Source organism: Callospermophilus lateralis, chromosome 13 (assembly GCF_048772815.1).
Source record: "Callospermophilus lateralis isolate mCalLat2 chromosome 13, mCalLat2.hap1, whole genome shotgun sequence".
Lineage (NCBI taxonomy): Eukaryota > Metazoa > Chordata > Mammalia > Rodentia > Sciuridae > Callospermophilus > Callospermophilus lateralis.
In genome coordinates this window covers 71,473,663-71,487,221 of record NC_135317.1, presented here as the reverse complement: position 1 = coordinate 71,487,221, position 13,559 = coordinate 71,473,663, and the positions used below count along the sequence as shown (strand labels likewise).

Here is a 13,559-nt window from a genome sequence, read left to right as displayed (position 1 = left end):
AGCGACAGCAGAACATTAGTCACTGGGGAAGCTGGTGGGCTCTGTCACAATAGAGATTGGCAGAGAAGGTTTTAACTGGTAATCAGTCACTTAAACTTTGTTTTAAAAGGACACCACGTTGAAAGCCTCAGGTCTTCCTTTTCTCTGGAGAGAACAAGTATGTGTAAGGTGATTGAGAAGAAAGAAAAGAATAGATGTTCTCTGAGCCAGCCCCTTGAACCTCCTTCCAGGTGAACCATGACCCTCCATTCCTCTAATGAAAACATGCTGATCCTGGTCAGAACAGCCAGAAAGCTCATGGCTTTTAGGCTTTGTTCTTGCTCTCCCTCAACACTGTCACTCCTTCCAACTGGGTGGCTGCTTACCAAGAGTCTCTTCTGTTTGTTCCAAAAACCTGTTGATGCCAGTTGTTCTTATCGATATAATTACAGTACACACAAAGCAATCAGCTGAAGTGTGGAACTCCCATCACTCAACCCATACATGCCACAGAGAAGTGAACATAGCTTGGACCTACATCCAAAGTTTGGCAATTGAATGAACTTTTTAATGTCTTCCAATCAAATACATGTTTATTTTAAGGTGTATATTTTCTTTAAGTGATTCTCAGCTTCTCCCAATTGTTAAATAAGCCAATCAGCTTCTTCATCTTTATAGCACTGAATGAGAGGGTTCCACCATCCAATGATTTTCTGTTCAGATTTGAGTGAAAATCCAAAACCTGATCATTTAAAAAAGATTTTTTTTTTTTTTTTTTTTTTTTTTGAGGCTGAGGCAGGAGGAGCACTGGGTCTATGAGTTCAAGACCAGCCTGGGTAAAGTGGCTGTCTCCAAAATAAAAGGAAGGGGGGTGGATTTCCACTGAGCTTGGTAAGGAAACATGTGAATTCACTCCCTATTGTTTCACTTCCTTCTGGCATTTTATTTAGATTATTAATAAGATCCACTTGCATTTTCTGAGCATGCACTGGAGTTAGGGACACTTTCCCCCAACACAGGGGAGGTATTGATCAGACCACAGGAATGGAGATGTGCCCCTGGGATGTCCCATTATAACCCAGGATTCAGGGACTCAGGGGCAGAGACTATAGGAACAATCTGCCTGCCTGTGTGGACCTGGCTGCACTTTAAGACAGAAGAAGCTGTCCCAGTCTGAGTTCTAGCTTCCTTACTCATTAACTGACAAGAGTGGAGGCAGTGGTCTGTTGCATCTGCCGGCTCTGCCCGCCCACGAGGCTGTGACCCACCCCCCAGGGGTGAGATCAGGAACAGAGAATGGACACTATTCCACAAATCGCCTATCATTACCAAGGAAGGGAATGAAGGATATTCCTAAATTTGGGGTGATATCTTGAAAAAAAAAAAAAAGGATAGGGCAACTCATTTTAGGAGATGGAGATGGGACTTTGGTCTCTCAAGACCTTGAGACTCTGCGGGGATGGGGGTGGGGCCGCCTGCCACAGCAGCTCCACGCCCTGACTCTCCTGACTTGGTCCCAAGGTCAAGAAAAGGGTGCGACGGGGAGAGGTCGTCCCATTTTACAGCAGCATCTTGGGATAGGGCCGCCTCTGATCTCTTCATCAGGGTTTGGGGGAGAGGTTCCAGGACCGACGACCAGGTCACCGGCCTATCATGCCCTCCTGCCGGTGTCTCGGCTTTGAACAGAGGCGTGGCCGAGGTCAGTTGGCCTTGGGTGCCCGAAACTCAGGCATGCTCCAGGTGCGGGATGGCCGCGGCGCGTCGCGCTCCACGTCCTCCGAGATGGTCCGGATGTCGCTGGCGAAGGGCGAGATGCGCGCGCGGCTCTTGAATGTGCCCAGGCTGCCCCGGGGTCGCAGGCTCCACTGGCGCGTCAGCTTGTGGGCCTCCTCCTCCTGCTTCATCCTCTCCAGGACCTCCTGCAGCACCGAGCGGAAGAGCCCGGACACCTCCTGCACTTCGGGCTCCTGCTCCGCCAGCAGCTGTCGGAACCTGGACAAAAGAGGGGGCGCCTTGGGACCCTTGCGGGGTGGCACGTGGCGGGCCTCTAACCCTGAGGAGCCGCTCATACCTCCCTGTGGTCAATTCCCCTTTAGTCCATTTCACCTGCAACTGAAATCAAACAGCAACCCCCCCCCCCCCCCGCGCCTCCCTTTTCCCCAGCCCATCCTGAGTTCAAATCCCACTTCTGCCACTTCTGGCCTCCATGAACCTCTGCGTCCTCATCTGTAAATGCGAGGTGTAGGGGGCTTTCCTACCTACCAGAGAGGTTTCACTAACCTAAGGTGGTCAATGCCCAAGTATTCTGGGGAGCCCACTGCCGTGGCAATTTTACTGTGAAAGACTTTCTGGGTTAACTCTCTCCCTTTTCTTCTCCACACACTACCCTATGTGATCTCTGAAGTGAGTATCTGACTATGTCACTGCTTGTGACGGTGACATAAGCTGTGCCTCCCACAACTTCTCTGTCACCTTCTGGATAAGGGGGAGCTAGATGGCCGTTCATGTAGGGCTCCTCCTGTTACTTCCCCCAGATGACCCTGCGTTACAGACAAGAAGGATCCTATGGGGTTCCCACAGGCCTGGGTTGCACCTGGGTCTCTGTGTGTTTTCCCAAGCTGTTTCAGTTTCTTAGAAAGTCTTTGCTTAGCGCTCAAGAATCAATGTTAGTGAGTCCATTGAATACCTGGTTTCCTCCCCCATATTGAGACCCAGGACTTTGCAACTTCTTAGCAATGATGTGAGATGGGAAAGGATCAGGACAGCCATTGTCTCATTACCTCGTGAGTGTTCCCAGTCTTTCCTTCACTGAGGAGGCTTGATTTGCAGCTGAGTTCCCCCATCAGCATCCCACCCCTGTCCCCAGGTGCTTCTGGAGTAGGTCTACTTGGGGAGCTTCCATGGTACAAAATCAGAAAAATGGGAGGAGTGGCTAGGATTCTCAGCCTGGATAAAAGTAAAAAGACTATAAAAGGAGTCAGGATAGGGCTGGAGAAGGCATTCTAAAAAGGAATTTTAAATGGAAACATGTACCACAGATGCTTACACTGGTTAAAGAGATGGGTAAGGGGAGATTTGAGGAGTCAGGGGAATTTTAAAATGTTTTATTGTTGTTTTGTATTCCTTTACAAAGAGAAACACAGATAAAAGAAATTGAGTTATTTTGAAATTATTTTTGGCTGTTGGACATGCTTCTTTGACTTCACCAATCTGAGACAGGACCCCGTGGGTCACCACTTCAGGGAGGTTACATTTATATTCAGGAATGTTGTTGTATCCAAGCTCTAAATGTTCAGTGCCCCAGGACTCTGAACCCTTCACACACACTCACAGTCACCTTCACACCTTAGGCAGACTGGTGTGAAATAGGACGATGAAGACACTAATTTTGGAGATTGTCTGGGAAAACTCCTCTAAGAAAGTAATAATGATCTTAAAATGATGAAGGAGGAGAAGCCAGCTGTTGAAATCCAGGATACTAATAATCTTGGCAGGAAGAACAGAGAGTCGTCACCCACCCAAACTTATATGCTCCCAAGAGCTGCCTCTGCCTCTCACTGAAGCCTGTGCCCCAACCTGCTGCTCCATGCTGTCTCTCAGCTTCCTCTTCCTGCCTTGCTCCTTCTGACAGATGAACAGTGTCATCCAGGAACCCTGGGTCTAGTCCTGGTGGCCTCAGGGCACTGCCTGGAGCTGCAGCCCAATAGCTGGTCCCTGTCCCTATGCCATGGATTACCTGAGGATGGCAGGCCCACAGTAGGATGGGTGGATCTTGGCACAGACATCCTCCAGTTGCAGCCGCTCCCCTGGGCTGAGGTCATAGGTAGACCGGGGCGTGCTGGCCAGCCAGCTGTAGTCCACACCGGTGCAGATCTTCCTGACCGAGTTGCTCCGCTCCCGCTGCTGCCTCTCAGCCTCTCGCATCTGCCCCACCAGCTCCATCATGAGCGTCTCCAGCACCATCTCAGCAGGGCTCCTGGATGACAGCCGGGGTGGGGGCTCATTCCACCGGAACCACGGGATGAGAGACATGGCCCCTCCAGGCCCTGCTGAGACAGAATGGGAGTGTGTCTTCCCTGGGCCCCTCTGTCAGGGGGAGAATCCAGGAGACCAAGGGGTAGGGAGGAGAACTGAGCCTACCCATCACAGCTGAGCACACTTGGGTAGCTGGCTTAACCTCTGTGAGCACTCATTTCTAATTCTGTAAGACAAGACAGGACTGTGGTGAGAAGTGGTTGTGAATAAATGTGATATACTATAAGCACCACATAGAAGTAATATACTCACTCATGGTTATAAGGATTCTTAAAAAGCATTCTGGGGGCTGGGGATAGAGCTCAGTTGGTAGAGTGCTTACCTTGCAGGCACAAGGCCCTGGGTTCAATCCCCAGCACCAAAAAAAAAAAAAAAAAAAAAAAGGATTGGGCCCAGAGAAACTGCTTCCTGAATCCCTACAGCTCCAAGCAGGAAACACACTGTACATGGCTGAACACAATTTTATCCCTCTGATGGAAAGGGGGAAATGCATAAATACACAAGCACACACACATTTAGAACAGATGCTTATGTCCTGTCCAACCAAACAGGAAAACACCGTTTCCAAATGCCTCCAGTCCAGTGTTTGGACACCTAGAACTGTATAGGGTTGACATTATCCTGCTAAAACCTGGCTTACCCACTATATTCGTTCATTCATTCATTCAGCAAACATTCATTAAGCCCTATGGACCCATCTGTGGGGGGATACAACCTGAGAGCGCAGAGGGACTCTGCTCTCCAGGAGATTCAAGACTTGATGAATAAAAACGACAACATCAATGAAACCAGGTACCCGTGATTGGCAAAGCAGAATCAGTATTGATGGGGGCGGGGGGGTTCTAAGTGATGAGAACAGTCAGGCAAATCTTGTTATGGACAAGAGCAACCAGAAGGGTGAGTTCCGGCTTCAGACAAATGGGCTGAAGGCGGCCCAAGTGGAGGATCCAGCCACGGTACAAGGACTAGCTGAGCAGGACATCAGGAATGAGAGCAGGGACCTTAATTTATCATCATACTCTCACAGGTCCCTGCTCAGTGCAGATTTTGTGAAGGACAGACCAACTAGATAGATGGATAAATAAATTAAGTAATAAGTGAATGAACTGCTATGTCTGCCTCACACCATTGTACGTCAGAAATGAGTTGTGTCTCTGTCAACAAAGAAGGGACGTGCCATCCTGAGCTAAAGTCTAAAGCTAGTCTTCAGGGTGCTCCACCTCCCCTGTCTACATCTTCCTCCCTCCATGCATGACCCATCCTCCTCCTGCCCAGGCCTTCCAGATGTAGAGAAAAGAGATTTGAGGAACTCAGTCTTGACAGAGTGGTCATGAGAGCTTTCAAGGGTCTAAACTTAGAATCACACTAAGTAAATACTTTCAATTCTTGAACAAATGCCACCTTAGCTCTTAGCTTACACTTTGCTTCCTTCAGGAGAGTTCCCTTCGTCCCGTGACTCAGTGCTAGTGCCTGTTGTCTCTCCTGCCAGGCTGCTCTGTGCTAAGCCATCAGTGCTCAGTCACAGCACTCTGTGACTGCCGGTGGGCCCTGGTCCCTCTGCAGACTGAGCAAGAAAACCTGTCTGTGCACCATCCTACCAACACCCAGCACAGGGTCTGGCCCACAATAAGTACCTCATGAACATATATAAATATGAAATTATTGTAAATAGATGGTATTATTTCTCCAATAATCTATTATACAAAAATTTTGCATAATTATATGGTTTTGTGTGTGTGTGTGTGTTAGTTTTCAGTCGTTATGACAAAATGCCTAAGAAAATCATCTTAAAGGAGGAAATATTCCTTTTGGCTCAGAATTTAGAGATTTTAGTCTTCAGGTCACCTAGCTCCATTGTTTCTGGGCAACAGATGTTTTGAGGCAAAACATCACGGTGGAAGGGTGTGGTAGATCGAAGTTGTTTACCTCATGGCAGCCAGGAAGCCAAGAGAGAGTGAGAGGAAGGGTCTAGAGACAAGATATACCCTTCAAAAGCACACTCCCAGGGGAACCTACTTCCTCAAACTATGTACTAAAGTTTCTGCAACCTCCTAAAAGCCCCACAGGCTGAAGACCAAGTCTCAACACAGCAGTCCTTGGAGGAACATTCCAGATCCAAACTATAACAACTATCCAAACTATAACATGTGTGTGCACGCACACACATGCATTTGAGCACATGTGTGTTCAAGCGTGTTACACAGCTGGGTTACAAATCTACCCGGGGGGGGGGGGGGTTTCTTCCCTCCACCAAATTTCTCACCATTCCTAAAACCCACTTTTGAGGAACTTATCTTTGGGTCACAAACTGCCCTCCTTAGGGGCCTGGCTTTCTTCTAAGTGTGGCTTTGCATTTGAGATAACAGGAGGCAGCAAGAGTGTGGCATGGTGATGGAGGGTCTTTCTGGGGCTGAGAAAACTGTGGGTGAAGGAAGGAGAGGCACCAAAGACAACATTTGCCTGCATGGAAAATTGATCCCAGAACACCACACCAAGGCCACCTAAGGCCTGGTCAGTGCAGTGCGGGCTGAGCAAGGCACCCACCCGACATCTCTGCAAGGGGGATCCAAATGGAGGCTCACCTACCATCATCGCATGTCCATAGATATATTTTTACATAATATGTAAGTATGTGTATATTTGTAAATAATGTTATATGGAGTTATAGATATTTATTAGATTATATCATTAAATTATTGTAAATAAATAGATGATATGATTATTTCTCCAATAATTATATAATTATTCTATATCCCACAAATGCATATTTATTTAGATCATAAAATTATATGTATATATGTGGTCTGTATTTAATTCTAAATACTATTAAGTTAAGAAAGTATTAAATAAGACATATTCTGCTTCATTTTTTTGTCAAATATACCTTCATAACGATGTGGACAGATTCGCACTGAGAATGCTTGGCCTCCCCAGAATTTAGGGCTCCTGGCCTGCAGCCTGCCCTTCTTGTCTCCCCCCTCCTGGATCCCTCCTACACCATGAAGGGACCTCGAAGACATGCACGGGACACCCCAGCCTTCACACTCAAGGCCCATCCTCATCCTCGTGAATAGCAGATTTTTGCCACCCTCAGGTCTGGGCTCTTCAAACCAAGAGTCATCACTCTCCGGGGGACTGAGAGGGCAGAAGGTGCCTGCACAGTGGCTCCATCTGTGGGGACAGGGGTGGCAGCTGTGTGGTGAGGAATTCCAGATCTCAGTCTCTCATCCCTGATGTGGGGGTGAAGTGACCCTAGGATTGGCATATCTCCTGAACCCCCAGACTCCAGAAGAAAGCCAGAGTAGAGCCTGAAGTGCAGCCTCATGGGGGTCCCTATTCCTTGGGGACAAGAGTTGGTCTCTAAAGGGGAATGAAGAGAATGGAGTGGGGTGGGAGTAGGAAAGACAGTAGAGTGAATCGGGCATCACTTTCCTCTGTTCATATATAAATACGTGACCAGTGTAACTCCACATCATGTGCAGCCACAAGAATGGGAAGTCACACTCCATGAATGTTTGATAGGTCAAAATGCGCTCTACTATCATGTATAACTAAAAAGAACAAATAAAAAGAGTTGGTCTCTAGAGGCAGGTAATTTGACGGAGGGCAGGGTCTGGTGGGGTGGACCCACCAGAGGTCTGTGGGTTCTGAGCTTCTCAGGCCCAGTGGTGGGGGTCTCACCCCTGGGAAGGGGAGGAGAGTTTTCTGCATTGTCTCCTCCCCAACCCCCCACACTCCCCAACTCCAGCCACAGCAGAGGCTTTACCGAGACAGGAGCTATTTCTGTCCTGGTGCCAGCTGCTCCCACGGGAGGTTCTCAGGCAGGTCTGATTAAGTTCTTATGGGCAAAGCCCAGGAGGGAGAGACAAGGGGAGGGAGAGAGGGAGGAAGACACAGAGCAGGGACACAGTCAGATTCCAGAGATGGCTGCTTTTTCCCAGCCCTGTGAACGGCAAGAGTGACCTGGCCTGGACTTTGCACAATTTGGGTTCTTCCCCTCCCTTGCTCTGGATGAACCACCATGGAATAGCCAAACTCTTCCACGTGAGCTTCAAGGGCCCCTCACTCTCAGAATTCTCCTGTGAGGAAGGCCAGCTTCCCCTCAGCCCATGGTATTCAGAGCCTGCCTCAAACGTATGCACATTGACTCCTTTTAAAACATTGGGGGCAACTTGAACATGAATTGGATGCTGGGGGATGATTGTTAAATTTTCTTAAGTATAAAAATGGTATTCAGGTTTAGGGGAAAGCTAGGATGCGATGCCAGAGTTCATGGGTGTCCACAATATTCTATATTCAAGTCATTCAGACAGTGCAACGTATTTGTACACACACATAGAAATAGGGAAATTATGGCAAAATACAAACAATTGTCTTGTGGAGGTTTTTGTGGGCTCTTATTGTGCTATTCTTCCAACCCTTGCACATATTCAAAATTTAAACATTGGAAAAATATCTAGCTCAACACAGACTTTTTGCAGGCACCTTTCCCTCTAATTCCATCTGGTGGGCTTGCTTCCTCTCAGCACCTCTGCCCCCATCTATGTTCATTCATTTGTGTTGCTAGGTGTCTTTCTCCAAGAGGTCCTGGTCATCAAGGCCATGGGCAGTGGGTGTGCTGGGCAGGCTTGGGGTCTGGAGATAGAAATCCAGGCCTGAGTTCTCAACATTTTGGCCTCAGCAACCTAGGGCCAATGTGTGTGTGCTGTCCCAGACCCTGTGCTGGGTGCTGGGCTCCCGGGGAGTGTGCATTCAAGAGAAAGAGGAAAACAAGCAGACCAGTGATTGCAATGCCCCTAGAGGGGATGACACCCACATACCCCAGGACACTTCTGGGCTTCAGCAGTGCGGTCATCCAAGGGCCGACCCCAAAGCTCCTGCTGAGCACTAATGTATGATTTTGTTCAAGTTCATTACCTCTCTAGGCCTTGGTTTCCTCATTTATAAAATGGGGTTAATACAGCTGTGTGCCTACTCGTCAGAGTGCCTGTGAGACACAAAGGAAAGTGTACAAAAAGATTTGCAAAGTGTCATCCTGTTCAGTGACCAGGCTCTGTCATCTTTAGGACACAGCCAGGTAGATTCATGGCTAAGGAATTCAGAGAGCCTGGAGAGAGGTCAGGAAGGCACGCTGCCTTTGTCCTGGCCTCATGGCTGCAGAGAACAGAGAGAATGCTGGCCAGCTCTAACAGTGACACCAGGGGAGAGGAGGAGAAATGAAAGGCAGCCAGGGACTGAGGGTTAAGGCACCTCCAAGCTGTGTCTCCCTCCTCCATCTGAGAGCTAAGCCAGGGACAGGATTGCTACCAACCCTTGATGGCTGCTTTGCCTTCCCTCTCCCCAGGTTCCTTTTCCTGAGGCTGGGGCTTTAGGGTCAGTCCCTTCCCCAGCCTTCTTCCTTCTCAATCCTTTTACACCCTTTGACCTCAGACACATGCTTGGTGGCCTGCCTGTACCCCTACCCTGCCTTTGGTCCATTGCCAGTCCAGGTGAAACAGGCTGGTGGTGGAGAGGCCATGAAGGCTTTAGAAGAGAAGACCCGAGTTCAGCTCCTATGCCTTTGCCCTCCCTGGCATACCCTGCCTGTGTTCATGTCACCTTCATGGCTCTGAAAGAGAGAAAACAAGGTACCTAATTCAAGTTACTGTGAGATCAGTCAGGTAACGTCTCCGTAAGTGCTTTCTTAACCAACCAGAAGCTGGTCCACCCAAATCTGTGGTCATCATTGTTGCTTAGTGCAGGGATTCTTACCCTGGGGTCCTGGGAGAATTCAGAGATTATAAACTTGGATGTGGCCAAAAAAGAAAATCTTTACTTCCACCAACCTTTAACTAAAATACTAAAATTTAGTATTTGCTTCAGTTATGAATGAGGACCACAGATCATAGTAGTATCAATGGCACCTGTGATTTTATCTCTAGCCAAGATCACAGCTATGTTCCTGGATCTTTAAAGTTGTTATTCATGAACTAGCGATTTTTGCTAGTTGAAGTCGTGGTATTTATTAGATCTGCCACTAGATTTTTTTTTTTTTTTTTTGGTACCAGGGATTGAACCAAGGGGCCACTTAGCCTCTGAGCCACATTCCCAGCCCTTTTTCATTTTTATTTGAGACAGGGTCTCACTAAGTTGCTCAGGGCCTTGCTAACTTTCTGAGGCTGGCTTTGAACTTGCAAGCCTCCTGTGTCAGCCTCCCAGGCTCCTAGGATTACAGGCATGTGCCACTGTGCTTGGTCTAGATTTTATTAGTTTCCTGCTGATAGGGAAGCACACATATCACCATGTCGCAGCTGTTAAATAGCTGCACTTTGATAGAGCCAGTTTCCTTTGCAAACCAATGGGCTTCACTGAATTTACTTAGAAATATTTTTTCTGAGAATGTGTTCTTTGCTGACGAGCCAAAGTGTCCCAGATACAAAGAGAGCGCAAGCTTGACCCCAACCTTGACTCTAACCTCTCCAGGTCTGTCTTCTGTCTTGGCATGGCAGGAGGGGAGCCCCTATGTTCTTAGAGAAAGTTCTGGGCAGGAGGATGACCAGTTCAAAGTCAGCCTCAGCAACTTAGTGAGGCCCTAAGCAACTAAGTGAGCCCCTTTCTCAAATTAAAAAATTAAAAGAGCTGGGGATGTGGCTCAGTGTTCAGGTGCCCTTGTGTTCAATCCCTGGTGCAAAGAGAAAGGGAGGGGGAGGGAAATGGAGAGGTAAGAGGAGAGGGAGTGGGAGGGGAGAGGGAGAAGGAGAGGAAAGAGCCAGAAAGCTCTAGTAAAGGAGCCTTTGTTGACCCAGAGCAGTACAAGCTTCGCATGTCCCACTTCTGCCCCTAGGTGTCGCTCTCTCACAGCCTTTCTCTTGGGTCCTCTGCTCTCTTGCTCCTGCCTTTCCCCTTTAGTACACCTTCCAATCCGCTGTACTCTCTCTTAGCCTTCCCTTAAGCCTATTTCTGAATATCCCTGAGGATAATGACTTTTCCATCGCTCACTGGGAGACAGGACTACCAGCTGCCACTCGTTAGAGACGCCAGAAAACCTGTCTCAAGGGTAAGAGTCGTCTCTGATTCCAGGTAGTTAGCAGCTGAGGGGGACCAAAGATGCTCAGTGACAAGAACAACGTGCCAGCAAAACTCTGACCCCCTGATGGAGTGGGGAGAGTGTTCGCAGCCTCCAGAGAGTTCCAAGGTCCTGCACCAATGTCCAGCCAACCATTGAAAGGTGTGCAGTCCTTGACCCAGGAATGCTGATTTCTCAGTCCAAAAAGAGCCACAGCCAGGGGCCAAGTCCTGGGTTTCCCTCTGAGATTGGGCTCTAACAGCTGAGCTTCTGCAAGCCAGGACACAGGGCTGCCCCTGATGACTCACTGAGCAGGCAGGCTGGCTGGGCTGAAGCTGGACCCTGGGTCGGGGTGGAGGCCCTGCAGTAGGTGTAGAGAGTGAGAACTCCTCTTTCTGGCTAATCTTCCTCCAAGTCCTGTTTTTGTCCAGGCCCAAGGACAACTTCATAGACTGCAAATTGATCTTACTTATCTTGGGTATCATGCAAAAAAAGGAAAAAAAAAACCCAACAAGTTAGGTCTATTCAGCTTGCTTTGTGGGTCCTCTGCCCAACTGACAAGGACTTGCTCATCAATCAAGATCCATCTTAAGATTCAACACCTCCCTGCAGCCTGCCCCTGACTGCCTCCACTTAGGTGGCACGGATCTCTCAGTAGCCACTGGTGCTGGGCATGATGCCTATCATGGCTCCATCTATAACACACAGCTATGACCTCTACAAGGGCAAAAGCTGTGCTGAATGGGCTGGCGCACTGTAGGTACTTGGTAAGTAGTTCCTGAAGGAATGAGTAGCAGTCTGTCCTTGTGCAGAGACAGAGGTGCAACCATAGGGAGCAACTGACCACAGTTGGAGGGGGCTGATCCCCAAGAAACTAGCCTAATCCCAGTGTCACAGCCAGAATTTCCTTTCAAGCCCAATCACCAGCCTGTAGCCCCACCCTGTACTGACCTGTCCAGGCCCACACTCTTGGGAGTCTTATTGTGGGTTCCCAGGCTACTCCACAGTCAAGGGGACTAAGGCTCACACATCACCCACACATCTTGGTTGTTGCTAAATCCCTTGATCTGACTCGGTACCTTGAAATTACAGTTGCTAAATTCATGGTTCTCAGACTGATGAGAGGATCTCTGATTTGGGTCTCATCTCCTCTTCCTTTTCCTCTCCACAAAAGCAGAAGAGAGAATACTAGAACTGGCTTCTCCCAGAGAGGCTTCCTGATTCCAGAACAGACAAAATGTTTGACTTCTTTTGAGTTTATAAAGCAATGACCAGACCATGGACCAAGGATACTGCACCAGTCCACTCATTTCCTGGAAACTGTGGGGACTGAAGGGGCTTACCTGTGGCCATCTGGGCCCAGGTGCAGCCTGCTCTGTGGCTCCCGACCTGCCACCCCCATGAGGCTGAGCAGCCCAGCCCGGGCTTTCACTCCTAAGGCTGTGGCTGTCCTGGGGTGTGAGTGGGGGCAGTTCCCCCGCTGCCTCCTGGGGGAACTCCCTCTTACCAAGTTTCCTGAGGTTCTGTCCAAGTACAGGTTCTCAGCAGGGATCCTGATTTCTGCTTCCAAGTCTGGGAGAAGAGAGTCTGGATCTTTTCCGGGGGAAACCAGAAAGTCGGTCAGCCGAGGGTGGCGGGTGGCGGTGGCAGGCAGGGGCAGGCAGCGGGGACTACATCTTTCCTGGCTCCCCCCTCTCTGTTCCTCTTGTGCTGCTGGCTGCCTCCTTGTGCTTTTTGCTCTTTGCAGAAGTTTTTCGAGAGAAAACAGTACTGCCTGGAGGAGAGATGCAGCCTGTTGGTGTTTGTGGAGAGTGTGTGGGTCCCAGGAGGCTGGAGCCACTGCTCCCCAGCTGAACTTGGAGGAGGGCCAGCTCCCAAGCTGCGGTTGCCGTGGAGACCTGCCTAAGCCTCTTTGCCTGCCACAGTATTATCTGACGAGGGAGCATCTGATCCAGTACAGATGCCTGAGACCTGTGGGGAGAGAGCGCCTGGGTCCAGATGGCATTCTGAGCCCCTTCCTCCCCCAGCCATCATCCAATGCAATGCAAACGCAAGCTCCCTCTGTGGAGCCCTCGGCCCACCTGCTATTGACAGGTTTCCAGTTACCTGGTGGATGACTCTTGAAAGGAGGTTCCCCCCCACCCTCCACCTACTCCTTCCAATAGGAGGGGGTTATTCTGATTCAGGGCAGAGAGAACAATAGGACATAAAATATGGATTTTAAGGTCAAGTTCACGACCTTCAGGAGCATCCTGCTGCTGTCTACCTGCATCCTACTCACATCCTTTCTTTCTGCTCTCTGGACATTGTGTCATTGCTAGATTATTCTACAGGCCACAGGTGCCCACTTCCTGGACATGAGGTGACACTGAAACACAGGCATGCTGCCCTGTGAGAACCCCTGGGGAACTGTAATGGGCGTGATGCTGCATTACAGTAGCTCTTAGGGGATGCTGTATTGGGTACCAGGTGACAGAGTGACTTTTGGACATATCAGATT

The 13,559-nt window shown here is 49.1% G+C and overlaps 1 protein-coding gene across 1 annotated transcript; it reads right to left on the bottom strand.

Moving 5' to 3' along the window:
• Positions 1-1,585: 1,585 nt before the first annotated feature.
• Rd3 (RD3 regulator of GUCY2D) lies at positions 1,586-12,645 on the bottom strand. Its single transcript, XM_076832164.1, has 3 exons — positions 12,567-12,645; positions 3,716-4,025; positions 1,586-1,971 (listed from the first exon to the last, which is right to left on the bottom strand). The coding sequence occupies exons 2-3, from the start codon at positions 4,009-4,011 to the stop codon at positions 1,680-1,682; spliced, it is 588 nt and encodes a 195-aa protein (XP_076688279.1). The 5' UTR covers positions 4,012-4,025; positions 12,567-12,645; the 3' UTR covers positions 1,586-1,679.
• Positions 12,646-13,559: the final 914 nt, after the last annotated feature.